Source organism: Schistocerca cancellata, chromosome 2 (assembly GCF_023864275.1).
Source record: "Schistocerca cancellata isolate TAMUIC-IGC-003103 chromosome 2, iqSchCanc2.1, whole genome shotgun sequence".
Taxonomy (NCBI): Eukaryota; Metazoa; Arthropoda; class Insecta; order Orthoptera; family Acrididae; genus Schistocerca; species Schistocerca cancellata.
Genome location: NC_064627.1, coordinates 1,032,918,552 through 1,032,933,712, shown reverse-complemented (window position 1 = coordinate 1,032,933,712; position 15,161 = coordinate 1,032,918,552). Strand labels below are relative to the sequence as shown.

The 15,161-nt window shown below is 46.7% G+C and overlaps 1 protein-coding gene across 1 annotated transcript in view; it reads right to left on the bottom strand.

The window, feature by feature from the left end:
* Positions 1 to 1,682: 1,682 nt before the first annotated feature.
* LOC126160746 (uncharacterized) overlaps positions 1,683 to 15,161 on the bottom strand; it is a 134,785-nt gene continuing 121,306 nt past the window's right edge. The window contains exon 3 of the mRNA XM_049916926.1: positions 1,683 to 2,098. Coding sequence (XP_049772883.1) covers positions 1,683 to 2,098 — 416 coding nt within the window. The remainder of the gene's footprint in view (positions 2,099 to 15,161) is intronic.

The following is a 15,161-nucleotide window of genomic DNA, read 5'->3' as shown; positions in this document are numbered from 1 at the left end:
CATGTGACAGCAACAATACATTATAACATTCAGCAACATTAAACACTTGTAAGCAATTGTTAGAAAAGTCACCAACACTAAGTGCAGTAGTATGAAGGAAAATATAGTTGATAAATGACGTTGCTATTTTGACATACAACTTTTGAAATCTGATCCACTTCTCGTGTTGCAACTGGAGACATGGTACTGTAAACAACCATGAAGCCGACATTACGATTTGTGTAGTCTAGTTCAAGTCAAGAGATTGGCAAAAGCTTTATGACATTTCAAAATGAACAAATTTTGTTACGACGTTCCACAATTCGCTTACAATTGGACATTATTTAACTCTTGTTTTGGTACACAAGTCATACTTAAGATATTGAACAGACATATGCATGTATGCTTATTGCCTCGATTCTGGTTAAAATACCTTCAACCATTGTTGTTACACAGCGCCTAATGTCGCTGACGCTATCTGTAGGGAAGAGGCGTGCAACGAAATAGCTTGACAAGGTACAACACATAAAGAGCTGCAGAATAATTTTAAGTTTATTCTTCTACGAGATCCTTCTGAGACACATTGCACTCCTATAGACATCGCTCTCCACGTCTTCATTACTCGAAGACCAGCTAACTTGTTTTCGTGTTTTACTTGACGTAAACCTCTTCTTGCTGTGTTTTGTGAAGTTTTCTGCAAGGTATTGAAGAGAGAAAAAAAAATTAGTATTCCAGTTCTAAAGCTTTTTCCGACGTACATGTTCTTCAAAAGATTCGTTTGTTTCACCGGAGAGTTTCCATTGCTTTGCACGATCAATCAGCAGTGGATGTTTAGTTCAATGGTAGCCAGTGCATGGCTTGGCCATGTCTTGATGACGACGTCAAATTAGGTTGTATTACGCAATAAGTTTCACTTCACACTTCTAGCGCCTACACAGTCTAAATGAACCATACAATACTGAATATCTACGCTGTTGCGCGTATTCTCGCGAAGATAGAAAACATAATGATTGCCTTCACCTTTTACGGTCACTGTACACTACTCAACATCCCTTATCGCAAAGGCACACCGGGACGAACAGGTTCACGCATTGTTCAGTGACCTCCGTGAGTCACAAAACGTCCAAAGAAAGACAAGAAGAAGGCTCCTCAAATGACTGTTCATTCGGTATGAGGACGACATCAGTTCATCAGGAGAGCGCAGGTAGTGTGCTGGAGGTGGTTGGTGGTTGATGAACAGTGGACCATCTGTACAGATGGCTCAGCAGTCACAATGATGGAGGCAACAACCAGAGTCTGGCAGGGTTGGTGGGCCAACAGGTGCTTCTGGAGCCCCACCATAAGATGATCTCTTTGTCACTTGCGATACTGGGTCACCCACCATAAGATGATCTCTTTGTCACTTGAGATACTGTGTCAAGGATGGCACAGCCAAGTTTGGAGGGCAAACAGGCGCTGCTGGAGGCCAACCATGAGAGGACCTCTTTGTGGCATTAGACATCGGGTCGCGGATGGCACAGCAAAGTTTGAGATCGTTGATGGCAGCTGGACATCATCCAATGAAAACTGTAGAGATGTCTAGATGGTACTGTCCAGCTTGAGGTCGTCGATGGCGGCTGGACGTCGTCCAGCACCAGTGGAAGATGCTGGGGACGGGACTGTCAGTAGAGATCTCCTGAGGACTGGACGCTGAGCCGAGGCGTTCACAGCGAAGGCGGGCGCACCTCGACCAGAGGCAGCCTGGGCTGGTGGTCGAGTAGGTGCTGGCGCAGGCCCAGCACGAGCGGGTCGTGCGCCGCGAAGCTCTCCTCCTCGACCAGGAAGCGCAGCGCCTCGCGCATGCAGTCGGTGTAGCCGGCCAGCAGCAGCGCCTCCTCGAGGCCCGCGGCGGACGCATCGGCCGCCGCCAGCGTGTGCGACGCCACCTCGCGGCCCTCATCGCTGTCTGAGTCGCTGTCGGAGTCGCTGCAGCCGCCGTCGCCGCCGCTGCTGCTGCTGCTGGTGCTCAGGCTGACCGCCATCGCGTCACTGCCCGTCGTGCTCGAGACCACGTCCTCGTCCTCGTCGATGTCATCGGGCAGCCCGTGGGACAGCAAGGACGCTATCCTGTCCGCGACATCTGCCAACACAAACAGTAGCACGATGGTAAGGAGAGATATTTCACAGGTGCGGGTGCAGGTAGCCAGACCACGAAGCGTAAGACCTACACTACTGGTCATTAAAATTGCTACACCACGAAAAAATGCAGATGATAATCGGGTACTCATTGGACAAATATATTAGAACTGACATGTGATTACATTTTCACGCCATGTGGGTGCTAGATCCTGAGAAATCGGTACCCGGAACAACCACCTCTGGCCGTAATAACGGCCTTGATACGCCAGGGCACTGAGTCAAACAGAGCTTGGAAGGCGTGTACAGGTACAGCTGCCCATGCAGCTTCTACACGATACCAGAGTTCATCAAGAGTAGTGACTGGCGTATTGTGACGAGCCACTTGCTCGGCCACCATTGACCAGACGTTTTCAATTGGTGAGAGATCTGGAGAATGTGCTGGCCAGGGCAGCAGTCGAACATTTTCTGTATCCAGAAAGGCCCGTACAGGACCTGCAACATGCGGTCGTGTATTATCCTGCTGAAACGTAGGATTCCGCACGGATCGAATGAATGGGAGAGCCACGGGTCGTAACACATCTGAAATGCAACGTCCACTGTTCAAAGTGCCGTCAATACGAACAAGAGGAGACCGAGACGTGTAACCAGTGGCACCCCATACCATCACGCCTGGTGATACTCCAGTATGGCGATAACGAATACGCGCTTCCATTGTGCGTTCACCGCGATGTCGCCAAACACGGATGCGACCATCATTATGCTGAAACAGAACGTGGATTAATCCAAAAAATTACTTTTTGCCATTCGCGCACCCAGGTTCGTCGTTGAATACACCATCGCACGTGCTCCTGTCTGTAATCCAGTGTCAAGGGTAATTGCAGCCATGGTCTCCGAGCTGATAGTCCATGCTGCTGCAAACGTCGTCGAACTGTTCGTGTAGTTGGTTGTTGTCTTGAAAACGTCCCCATCTGTTGACTCAGGGATCGACACGTGGCTGCACGATCCGTTGCAGCCATGCCGATAAGATGACTGTCTTCTCGACTGCTAGTGATACGAGGTCGTTGGGATCTAGCACGGCGTTCCGTATTATCCTCCTCAACCCACCGATTCAAAAATTGCTCTGAGCACTATGGGACTCAACTGCTGAGGTCATTAGTCCCCTAGAACTTAGAACTAGGTAAACCTAACTAACCTAAGGACATCACACACATCCATGCCCGAGGCAGGATTCGAACCTGCGACCGTAGCGGTCTCGCGGTTCTAGACTGCAGCGCCAGAACCGCGCGGCCACTTCGGCCGGCCCCACCGATTCCATATTCTGCTAACAGTCATTGGATCTCGACCAACGCAAGCAGCAATGTCGCGATACGATAAACCGCAATCGCGATAGGCTACAATCCGACCTTTATCAAAGTCGGAAACGTGATGGTACGTATTTCTCCTCCTTACACGAGGCATAACAACAACGTTTCACCAGGCAATGCCGGTCAACTGCTGTTTGTGTATGAGAAATCAGTTGGAAACTTTCCTCATGTCAGCACGTTGTAGGTGTCGCCACCGGCGCCAACGTTGTGTGAATGCTCTGAAAAGCTAATCATTTGCAAATCACAGCATCTTTTTCCTGTCGGTTAAATTTCGCGTCTGTAGCACGTCATCTTCGTGGTCTTCAAATTTTAATGGCCAGTAGTGTATTACAGCGCACTGCAAAGCTTAAGGCAGAGATACACTGAAGCGCCACAGAAAGTGGTACAGGCATGCGTATTCAAATACAGAGATATGTAAACAGGCAGAATATGGCGCTGCGGTCGGCAACGCCTCTGTACAACAACAAGTGTCTGGCGCAGTTGTTAGATCGGTTACTGCAGCTAAAATGACAGGCCATCAAGATTTAAGTGAGTTTATAGTCGGCGCCAGAGCGATGGGACACAGCATCTTCGAAGCAGCGATGAAGTGGAGATTTTCCCGAACGAGTGCACCAGGAAATATCAGGAATCCGGTGAAACATCATATCTCCGATATCGCCGCGGCCGGCAAAAGATCCTGCAAGAATGGCACCAACGACGACTGAAGAATCGTTGAACCTGACAGAAATGCAACCCTTCTGCAACTTGCTGCAGATTTCAGTGCTGAGCCATCAATAAGTGTCAGCGTGCGAGCCATTCAACGAAACATCATCGATATAGGCTTTCGGAACTGGAGGCGCACGTGTCTGCCGGCCGGTGTGGCCGAGCGGTTTTAGGCGTTTCAGTCTGGAACCGCGCGACCGCTACAGTTGTAGGTTCGAATCCTGCCTCGGGCATGGATGTGTGCGATGTCCTTAGATTGGTTAGATTTAAGTAGTTCTAAGTTCTAGGGGACTGATGACCTCAGATGTTAAGTCCCATAGTGCTCAGAGCCATTTGAACCATTTTTTTTTTTGAACCCACTTGTCTACCCTTGGTGACTGCACGACGAAAAAGCTTTACGCCTTGCGTGGGCCCGTCAATACCGAAACTGGACTGTTGATGAGTGGAAACATGTTGCCTGGTCGGACGAGTATCGTTTCACATTTTATTGAGCGGATGGACGTGTACGGGTATGGAGACAACCTCATGAATCCATCGATCCTGTATGTTAGCGAGGCACTGATCAAGGTAGTGGAGGCTCTATAATGGTGTGGAGCGTGTGCAGTTGGAGCGATATGGAGCCCTTGACAGGTCCAGATACGACTCTGAGACGTGACACGTACGTAAGCACCCTGTATGATCACCTGCATCTATTCATGTCCATTGTGCATTCCGCCGGACTTGGGCAATTTCAGCAGGGAAATGCGACACCCCACACGTCCAGCATTGCTACAGAGTGGCTTCAGGAACACTCTTCTGGTTTTACACACTTTCACCGGCTACAAACTCCCCAGACATGACCATTAATGAGTAGATCTGGGATGCCTTGCAACGTGCTGTTCAGAAGAGGTCTCCACCCCCACGTACTCTTACGGATTCATGGTGTCAATTCCCTCCAGCACTACTTCAGACATTAGTCGATTCCATGCCACGTCGTGTTGCGGCGCTTCTGCGTGCTCACAGGAGCCCTACACGGTAATAGACAGGTTTCTTTGGCTCTTCGGTGTACGTAAAATAAAATAACGTATTTAACAACTCGGTGGAAATGAATGAAAATGTGGGAGCATGTTGCCAGAGGTCTACCAGTCGTGCAAATGGTTCAATGGCTCTGAGCATTATGGGACTTAACTTCTGAGGTCATCAGTCCCCTAGAACTTAGAACTACTTAAACCTAACTAACCTAAGGACATCACACACATCCATGCCCGAGGCAGGATTCGAACCTGCTACCGTAGCGGTCGCGCGGTTCCAGACTGTAGCGCCTAGAACCGCTCGGCCACTCTGGCCGGCCCTGTCGTGCACCATAAGCTGGACGTCATATGGCCAGATAGGCCCGGTCGCACAACGCGAGGCATTTGAAGGAACAGGAAAAGACAGTCTGTGTCAATTAGCGAGCAGTTATGTTGCACTGTGCTTGTGTTCTTCGCTACAACAGCCTAAAAATCAGCCGAAATAGCAGGTTCCAGTATCGGCCGAGAATACGGTTTTAATGTGCCACGAAGTTAGATTTTGATGTAACTTGTCATCGCACTTGGACACAGTTCAACGTCGAAAAACGGTCTCGCAATAACACGCCACGCCAAACAGTCCTTTAGCAAAGTGAGCAGTACCGTTTCTTTTTGTCCGACTGTTACTATTGGCAGTCACTGTGCATATAACTTAAAGATTCCATCGACATGAACGAATTACTTTAGTGACTGGTAAGCACCTTTACACGACGCAGGAGAACGATCTAAGAACTATGGCGCCTACATACCTTTAACTCCACACGCAGCAAGCGTTTTCCAACTCTATACATTCACTGACTGTGAATGCTGCCCTTCTTACTGAACAATCCCGTTACATTACAATAGGGACTTAGCCGCTCAATGGTGCCATATTTGGAGCAATTAATAACATTCATCTGCATCAAAGGCGAGATAAGTACGCGTCGAGTGCTACCAGAAGATTAATGGCAGTGGACCGAGATGGTAATGGGTTTCCGAACTGGTTTACAGCTCGTGGCGGTACGTCATTCATTTGTTTCGTCCAGCGACGTTCTGCGCGCCCGAGCTTAACGCTCTGGTTCCTCCTTTTACGGTCTCCGTGAACGACGCTGCTCACAAATAACTCTCGTCATGTGCTGCTGCTGCTGTTGTCATTTTACACGCTACCTACCGGAACAGCCGGAGAGCGCGCAACTATTCGTCAATATGTAATGAGGTGTCACACTGCAAACAAATGGTCCGCACCTAAAACGTGTGTCCGCCCAGCATGCGCCGTGCCATTACAAAAGCTCCTATTTTCCGTCAGTGTTATTAAATGAGCCGCCATCTTTCACTCGTGGCTGCCTGGTGCTGATCAGTTATTTTACATACCCGTTCGCTACTGCCGCTCTAAGCCATCATCATTTGCTCCATAAAGAAGACACCAACGCTATACATCTAGTAATTCGTACAAGATTAGCTGTAATTAGGGGAAAAAATGACAATAGATGTTGGGAAGATTTATGTCTGGCAAATGCGCATTCATTATGAGGCTCTCAGTTACTCGTTCCTCGATGGTTTTATTAATATTTAAGACCCTGTAGAAGGTCAGGTCATTCTAGTGGGCGCAATGGCCGAGTTTCTACAAGAATTGCAGACGTAAGCTCTCGAAAGGTTGAAGGATGCACCTCAGAGACAAAAAGGCGAAGTAGGTCTTCCATTCCCCAAAGATTCGGCGCCGTGCTTCAATGTTTATGGTCGATGTACACTCATGCTCATAAATTAAGGATAATGCTGATACATGGTGAAGCAACGCTCTGGTTGGCGGTTTAATGGTTTAAATCACCTCGGGGTATGACCATGCGGTGCATTTGACCTGCGGTCGTCGCACGGTGGCGCTGGCAGCAGTCCACATACGCAGAGGTGTGTTGGTGCATATCAGAGTAAGGTGCAGCGAGTAAGTGTGCAGACATTTTCAGACGTGCTAATGGTGACTGTGTGTTGAAAATGGCTCAAAGAACGCGTATTCATGACGTTATGAGGGGCAGAATACTAGGGCGACTGGAGGCTGGTCAAACACAGCAGGTTGTAGCACGGGCCCTCCGTGTGCCACAAAGTGTGATCTCAAGATTATAGCAACGGTTCCAGCAGATAGGAAACGTGCCCAGGCGCTACAGTACGGGACGTCCACAGTTACAACAGCACAAGAAGACCGATATCTCACCATCAGAGCCCGCAGACGGCCACGGAGTACTGCAGGTAGCCTTGCTCGGGACCTTGCCGCAGCCACTGGAACAGTTGTCTCCAGACACAGTCTACAGACGACTGAACAGACATGGTTTAGTCGCCCGGAGACCTGCAAGGTGCATTCCACTGACCCCTGGTCACAGAAGAACCCGTAAAGCCTGGTGTCAAGAACACAGTACATGACCATTGGAACAGTGGTCCCAGTTTATGTTCACAGACGAGTCCAGGTGTAGTCTGAACAGTGATTCTCGCTGGTTTTTCATCTGGCGTAAACCAGGAACCAGATACCAACCCCTTAATGTCCTTGAAAGAGACCTGCATGGAGGTCGTGGTTTGATGGTGTGGGGAGGGATTATGATTGGTGCACGTACACCCCTGCATGTCTTTAACAGAGGAACTGTAACAAGTCAGGTATATCGAGACGTCATTTTGAACCAGTATGTCCACCTTTTCAGGGGTGGAGTTGGTCCCACCTTCCTCCTGATGGATGATAACGCACGGCCCCACCGAGCTGCCATCGTGGAGGAGTACCTTTAAACAGAAGAAATCAGGCGAATGGAGTGGCCTGCCCGTTTTCCAGATGTAAACCCAATCGAGCACGTCTGCAACGCTCTCGGTCGACGTGTTGCTGCACGTCTTCAAACCCCTAAGGCACTTCTGGAGCTCAGACATGCACTGATGCAAGAATGGGAGGATATACCCCGGCAGCTGCTCGACCACCTGATCCAGAGTATGCCAACCCGTTGTGCGGCCTGTGTACATGTGCATGGTGTTCATATCCCATATTGATGTCAGGGTACTTGCGCAGGTAACAGTGGCGTTTTGTAGCACGAGTTTCCGGACGGTTTTCTCTACTTATCACCAATAGTGTGGACTTACAGATCTGTGTCGTGTGTGTTCCCTACGTGCCTATGCTATTAGCGTCAGTTTTGTGTAGTGCCACGTTGTGTGGCACCACATTCTGCAATTATCCTTAATTTATGAGCATGACTGTACTTAGCGACTGCGTAAAACTGCTAACGAATTGTAATACAAACTCCTATTGGCTCCTTCAAATATTTCATCCCTCCACTCTCGAGTGCTAGACACAAAGTCTAGCAAGTCACGGAATATATGCGAAATTTACATTGCTGAGCAAACCTTAAGGACGAAATTAGCTTTCGCTTGATACGTCCCTGCTACCAACATACCTGGATTAAAGTTGGACCATACATATTAAAAAAAAACTGTTGCAATATAGTACAGAAGATAAACGAAAGAAACACGCAATGAGACGAACAGAATGATACTTTCATTCAAAGGCGATAATTACACTGGAGCCCCCGTGATTCGTGATGGTCCCCCGAACATTACAAATGTGGGACATAGGGTATGCGTTCAACATCGACGACAGAGCATGCTCTGCAACTCCCATGCTGACCACGACGTTAGTAAGGAGCTGTCAACGCCAGGGCGGGTGACAAATGCTGGACGGTCGTTGGTGCAGGTGGAAGTGTTGGAATACGTCTTGCAACTCACGCCACACGTTCCCCATAGCATTTAGGTCGAGGGAATTGGCAGGCCAGTCCATTCACCGAATGTCCTCTCGTTCGAAGAGTTCCTCCGTCTGCCAAGTTCGACGCGGTCGTGCATTATCGTCTACAAATATGAATCCAGGGCCGAGTGCATCCCTGAAGAGTCGCACATGGTGAAGGAGTACAGTATCACAATAAAGTTGACCAGTGAGCCTTCCATGTGCAAATACACTCGGAGGTCAGTATCCTCCCATGCAACATTATGCCGTTATGCCAAACACCTCGACCACCGAAACAATTATATTCGACAATGCTGGACGCCGCTTCATACGTCGAGAGGTGGGAACATGTGATGCACCCAGGAACATTCTCGAACACTATCATTTCACATGCTCATTTCCGTTCGTCTCCTTGTGTATTTCTTTAGCTACCTTCTGTGCTATACTGTACCAGTTCTTTCTATGTATGGTGGAAGTTTCATCGAGCCGTGTTACATAATGCAAAAGGTTCTAGCATTTGTAGACTTAGAGAAAGCTTTTGACAATGTTGACTGGAATACTCTCTTTCAAATTCTAAAGGAGGCAGGGGTAAAATACAGGGAGCGAAAGGCTATTTACAATTTGTACAGAAACCAGATGGCAGTTATAAGAGTCGAGGGACATGAAAGGGAAGCAGTGGTTGGGAAGGGAGTGAGACAGGGTTGTAGCCTCTCCCCGATGTTATTCAATCTGTATATTGAGCAAGCAGTAAAGGAAACAAAAGAAAAATACGGAGTAGGTATTAAAATCCATGGAGAAGAAATAAAAACTTTGAGGTTTGCCGATGACATTGTAGTTCTGTCAGAGACAGCAAAGGACTTGGAAGTGCAGTTGAACGGAATGGATGGTGTCTTGAAGGGAGGATATAAGATGAACATCTACAAAAGCAAAACGAGGATAATGGAATGTAGTCCAATTAAGTCGGGTGATGTTGAGGGTATTAGGTTAGGAAATGAGACACTTAAAGTAGTAAAGGAGGTTTGCTATTTAGGGAGCAAAATAACTGATGATGGTCGAAGTAGAGAGGATATAAAATGTAGACTGGCAATGGCAAGGAAAGCGTTTCTGAAGAAGAGAAATTTGTTAACATCGAGTATAGATATAAGTGTCAGGAAGTCATTTCTGAAAGTATTTGTATGGAGTGTAGCCATGTATGGAAGTGAAACATGGACGGTAAATAGTTTGGACAAGAAGAGAATAGAAGCTTTCGAAATGTGGTGCTACAGAAGAATGCTGAAGATTAGATGGGTAGATCACATAACTAATGAGCAAGTATTGAATAGGATTGGGGAGAAGAGAAGTTTGTGGCACAACTTGACCAGAAGAAGGGATCGGTTGGTAGGACATGTTCTGAGGCATCAAGGGATCACAAATTTAGTATTGGAGGGCAGCGTGGAGGGTAAAAATCGTAGGGGGAGACCAAGAGATGAATACACTAAGCAGATTCAGAAGGATGTAGGTTGCAGTAGGTACTGGGAGATGAAGAAGCTTGCACAGGATAGAGTAGCATGGAGAGCTGCATCAAACCAGTCTCAGGACTGAAGACCACAACAACAACAACATTCGTCTTACGTTTTGCACACCAGAGTATACAGTTCATGAGCTTATGAGATCTTACATGCACTTGGATGGGTCACCGTCGGATCTGCCGAATGCCGTTGGCAAGCGGGCTGCATTCCGCCATTGTGAGGCCAACTGAGGAGCTACTCGATTGAGAAGAAGCGGCTCCGGTCACGAAAACTGACAACGGCTGAGAGGGCGGAGTGCTGAGCCCTCCTTATCCACATCCAGTGACGCCTAAAGGCAGAGCACCGAGCGAGGTGGCGCAGTGGTTAGCACACTGGACTCGCATTCGGGAGGACGACGGTTCAATCCCGTCTCCAGCCATCCTGATTTAGGTTTTCCGTGATTTCCCTAAATCGTTTCAGGCAAATGCCGGGATGGTTCCTTTCAAAGGGCACGGCCGATTTCCTTCCCCATCCTTCCCTAACCCGAGCTAGCGCTCCGTCTCTAATGACCTCGTTGTCGACGGGACGTTAAACAACACTAACACTAAAGGCAGAGGGTGGCACGGCGGCCGGTCTGTACCGTTGGGCTTTCAAGGCATTTTCGGACGGTCGTCTAAACAAGTCACGCAATGTCCTCTACAGAGAGCTCTTCCTTTCGCAACTGTGAATTGAACAATTCCACGTATCACGTGAATATAATGTCGCTGAAGATAGTATCGGCTGTGAGCGTGACGACTTCTGGCTGGGTGAATACGATACGTGACACTGCTGAATTATATTCAAGTGTTTGCAATACACAGAACACTCCATATCTAAGGCCATACGGGCCGCTGCACCAGCAGTTTCTAAAGGACCTCAAATCGCCGAAAACGATCGCCACCAAATGTTAATGGGTGAGAACCTTTTAATGACAGCGGTCAGCGTTGTCAGCACAACGACCAGTGAGCAGCCATTTTATCTAGAACCTCACCACGTTTACCAACGGTCACTTCGTGTCACGTGGAGTGGAGTGAAGAAATACCGTTTTTCGACGCAATATCAGCTTTCAGTTACGTTAGCCTTTGACCAGATAGTGCAGCTCATCGAAGGCTTTGGTGTCAACTTTGATGCAACTTATATACAGACAACATGATATTTTTCTCTTTTCTTGTGATGCACTGAGCACAGTAGAGTGGAGGTTTCGTTGAGGGAGGAATGGGGTCCAGCGCCTCCTCTCCCCCCCCCCCCCCCTCACCAATCGCTTCCACCACTCAGATTTCCACATATCTTCAGGTGAACCTCAGTTGGCTTACTGAATGAACCTGCAGCCACAAATTTAAAAAAAAAATAGTAATAATAAATATTGTTATTAATCCGTGTGGCTCAACAGACTGGTGCTAGTCTCTCAGTCGGACGGCACTACTACGACTTGCGTGAAATGGGAACTTAAAATTTAAAATGCAGTCCAAACCACGTGTTGTTTCAGCCATATCTTGACATAATGGACAAGTGAACGCTGAAATATTTCGTGGTACGACCGGGATTCGATCCCGCGAACTTTCGGTTTCTAATCAAGTGGGTACGGGACCACCAGGCCCGATGCAGTCTTCTGAATGTCTGTTTCTGCTTGCCTTACTATTGTACTGACGTGATAATTAATAAAACTAACAAATCAAACAATATTTGGAGAGAAAAAAATATTTAATGCAGGAAAGCTGTAAACACTATTTTCAGAACTTGCGTTCTTCTGATTCCTTTGACTCTTTTATTTATTAGTTAATGAGGAAATAAATAAGAACTACTCTTATTAACAACAACAATTGTCATTTTGGGTGAGTATGTTTTGTAGCAAATGTATTCAGTATTTAGTAAGCTGACACTTGGGGTAAGAATAACAACAGAGTGATTGTGTTAGTAAATTTGGCGACCGTGTCAGGATACTGAAGATTGGGTTCATCTCTTAACGAATGCTGTGCGTGAGTAGCACACACTACCCCAAATAGAGGTGCTACTCACAGTCTCGGACGTGTATTGTTTACAACGCTGGCGAAGTACCATCACGCATGTGTGCTTCCTACCCTTACAGTTCCCAGACCTGATCGTCCCAGTTCGATGCATCTCTTTCCAAAGCCGTTACCCGGCGGCCGCTTCCAAACAGGAGGGCGTTTAAGACAATGCGACCGTGACTCGGCGCCTGTTACTCGACACGATCTGCCTGGCGCGAGAAGACAGCCGGCCTTCAGATACGCATCGGGAAGCCGCTCCGGAGAGCCGCGTTGAATCGGGAGGGACGAGGGGTCAGGCTCCATTACCGGGTCGAGTCAACACTTCCCTTTTTTTCGCGCAGCGCGCCGCCTCTGCCGGTTTACTTACCGAGGTGCGGGACGTGAGCCGAGCGCCTCGGACGGACCATTACTCTGCCCGCCCGTGTGGAACATCTCCGGACAAGTGGCCGTCTCCCATTAGCTGCCTGACCCTCCCTGGCGCGTGATATCTGCCAACCGTGACCGCGGCGAGCAGTAAACGCGCGGTCCGTAGCGCCAGGCCTCAGTGGAACGAATGGAAACCATACCCTTCGACTACTTACGGACATTCGACAGCATTAATGTACGTAATTATCTTCAAGTGTCTGGAAATAACGGTAGGTGAGGATAGAGAGATTGGTTACCGTTCTGTGTCGGCACTGGCCCGAGGCGAATGAGAGCTAGTGCCGAAGAGATTATCCAGCTGCCTCCTACATCAATCTGCCACTTAACTGAGCACGCTTATGCTGCCTGTTGCTCCTTGACATACGCCTGTACCCTGTTCAAAACTAGGACTGACAGCGACGAAACAAGCAGTGGGGTGAGGGCCGTGGGAGAGGCACGTCACGCATTCACCAAGATGTATGGTTACCATGACCATCAACACTTTCCAAATCTTCACTTCCCAGTAATACAACATTTCCAGCATGTTTTAAGCGTCAGTTTCAGGTATCTTGCTGCCCTTCAACCGTATCTACATACGTAACCCACAAGCCACCATACGAAGCATGCGAGAGAGTACTTTGTGCCAATTCTGGTCATTCCCTTTCCCGTTCCAATTGCAAACAAGGAAAAATCAGCTGTCTATATACTTCTGCACGTATAAAAGCAAACACCAGCTGCAAATATGAATTAGAAAACGCCTTCAGTCACAAATGTTCGTGTTTTATTAAATACACAAAGCATTTCACACCCTGGGGGTGTTCATCCTCCTAGCCAACTGGATCTTCATCTTTTTCCAGTACTATTTGCCGGTGCACTTTCCTAAAATTTCCTTTCCCCAGAACATCTATTTTGTACACCTAAAACTTTTTATAACTGCCGCTGTCATTTATCATTACCATTATTATTATTTCTTTCCTTTCTCAGACGTTATGTCTGGTTAAAAATGGAAAGCTTTACGGTATATGTTACATTGCATTTAGGAACTTTCGGGTAATTGAAAATGTATCAATAATTGTATGTATTAATAATTGTATGTATACGTTTGGATGTAGCTGTATTGCGTTGATGTACTGGTGGATATTTTGTGGTATGACTCCTGTACTTGATAGTATAATTGGTATAATGTCAACTTTATCCTGACGCCACATGTCCTTGACTTCCTCAGCCAGTTGGATGTATTTTTCAATTCTTTCTCCTGTTTTCTTCTGTATATTTGTTGTATTGGGTATGGATACTTCGATTAGTTGTGTTAATTTCTTCTTTTTATTGGTGAGTATGATGTCAGGTTTGTTATGTGGTGTTGTTTTATCTGTATAATGGTTCTGTTGCAGTATAATTTGTATTCATCATTCTCCAGTACATTTTGTGGTGCATACTTGTATGTGGGAACGTGTTGTTTTATTAGTTTATGTTGTATGGCAAGTTGTTGTATTTGTACATTGTCATGTCTTCTGGGGTATTCTGTATTTGTTAGTATTGTACATCCGCTTGTGATGTGATCTACTGTTTCTATTTGTTGTTTGCAAAGTCTGCATTTATCCGTTTTGGTATTGGGATCTTTAATGTTATGCTTGCTGCAATATCTGGTGTTTATTGTTTGATCCTGTATTGCAATCATGAATCCTTCCGTCTCACTGTATATATTGCCTTTTCTTAGCCATGTGTTGGATGCGTCTTGATCGATGTGTGGCTGTGTTAGATGATACGGGTGCTTGCCATGTAGTGTTTTCTTTTTCCAATTTACTTTCTACGTATCTGTTGAAGTTATGTGATCTAAAGGGTTGTAGTAGTGGTTATGAAATTGCAGTGGTGTAGCCGATATATTTGCATGAATGATTGCTTTGTGTATTTTGCTAGTTTCTGCTCGTTCTATAAAGAATTTTCTTAAATCGTCTACGTGTCTATAATATAGGTTATTATTATTATTATTATTATTATTATTATTATTATTATTATTAGTAGCAGCAGGAGAAGTAGTAGTAAAATTACTTTATTAGTTCATAGTCAGTATTATTTATTCACATTGCCACTTCAGACACGCAGATCATTGTAATACTATTTGCCATATTAAAAATCGATATTTATTAGGAAACTGTGATGTAAAAAATGTACTGTATGTGTGAAAAACTGGTCTGATGTAAGAGGCAGCGTGATGCCCCTAATCAGATCGGGCTAAATAAACAAATAAAAATAAAATTCGCGTAGGAAACAAGGGAAGAGGAAAAAACTGTGCTGCCAGA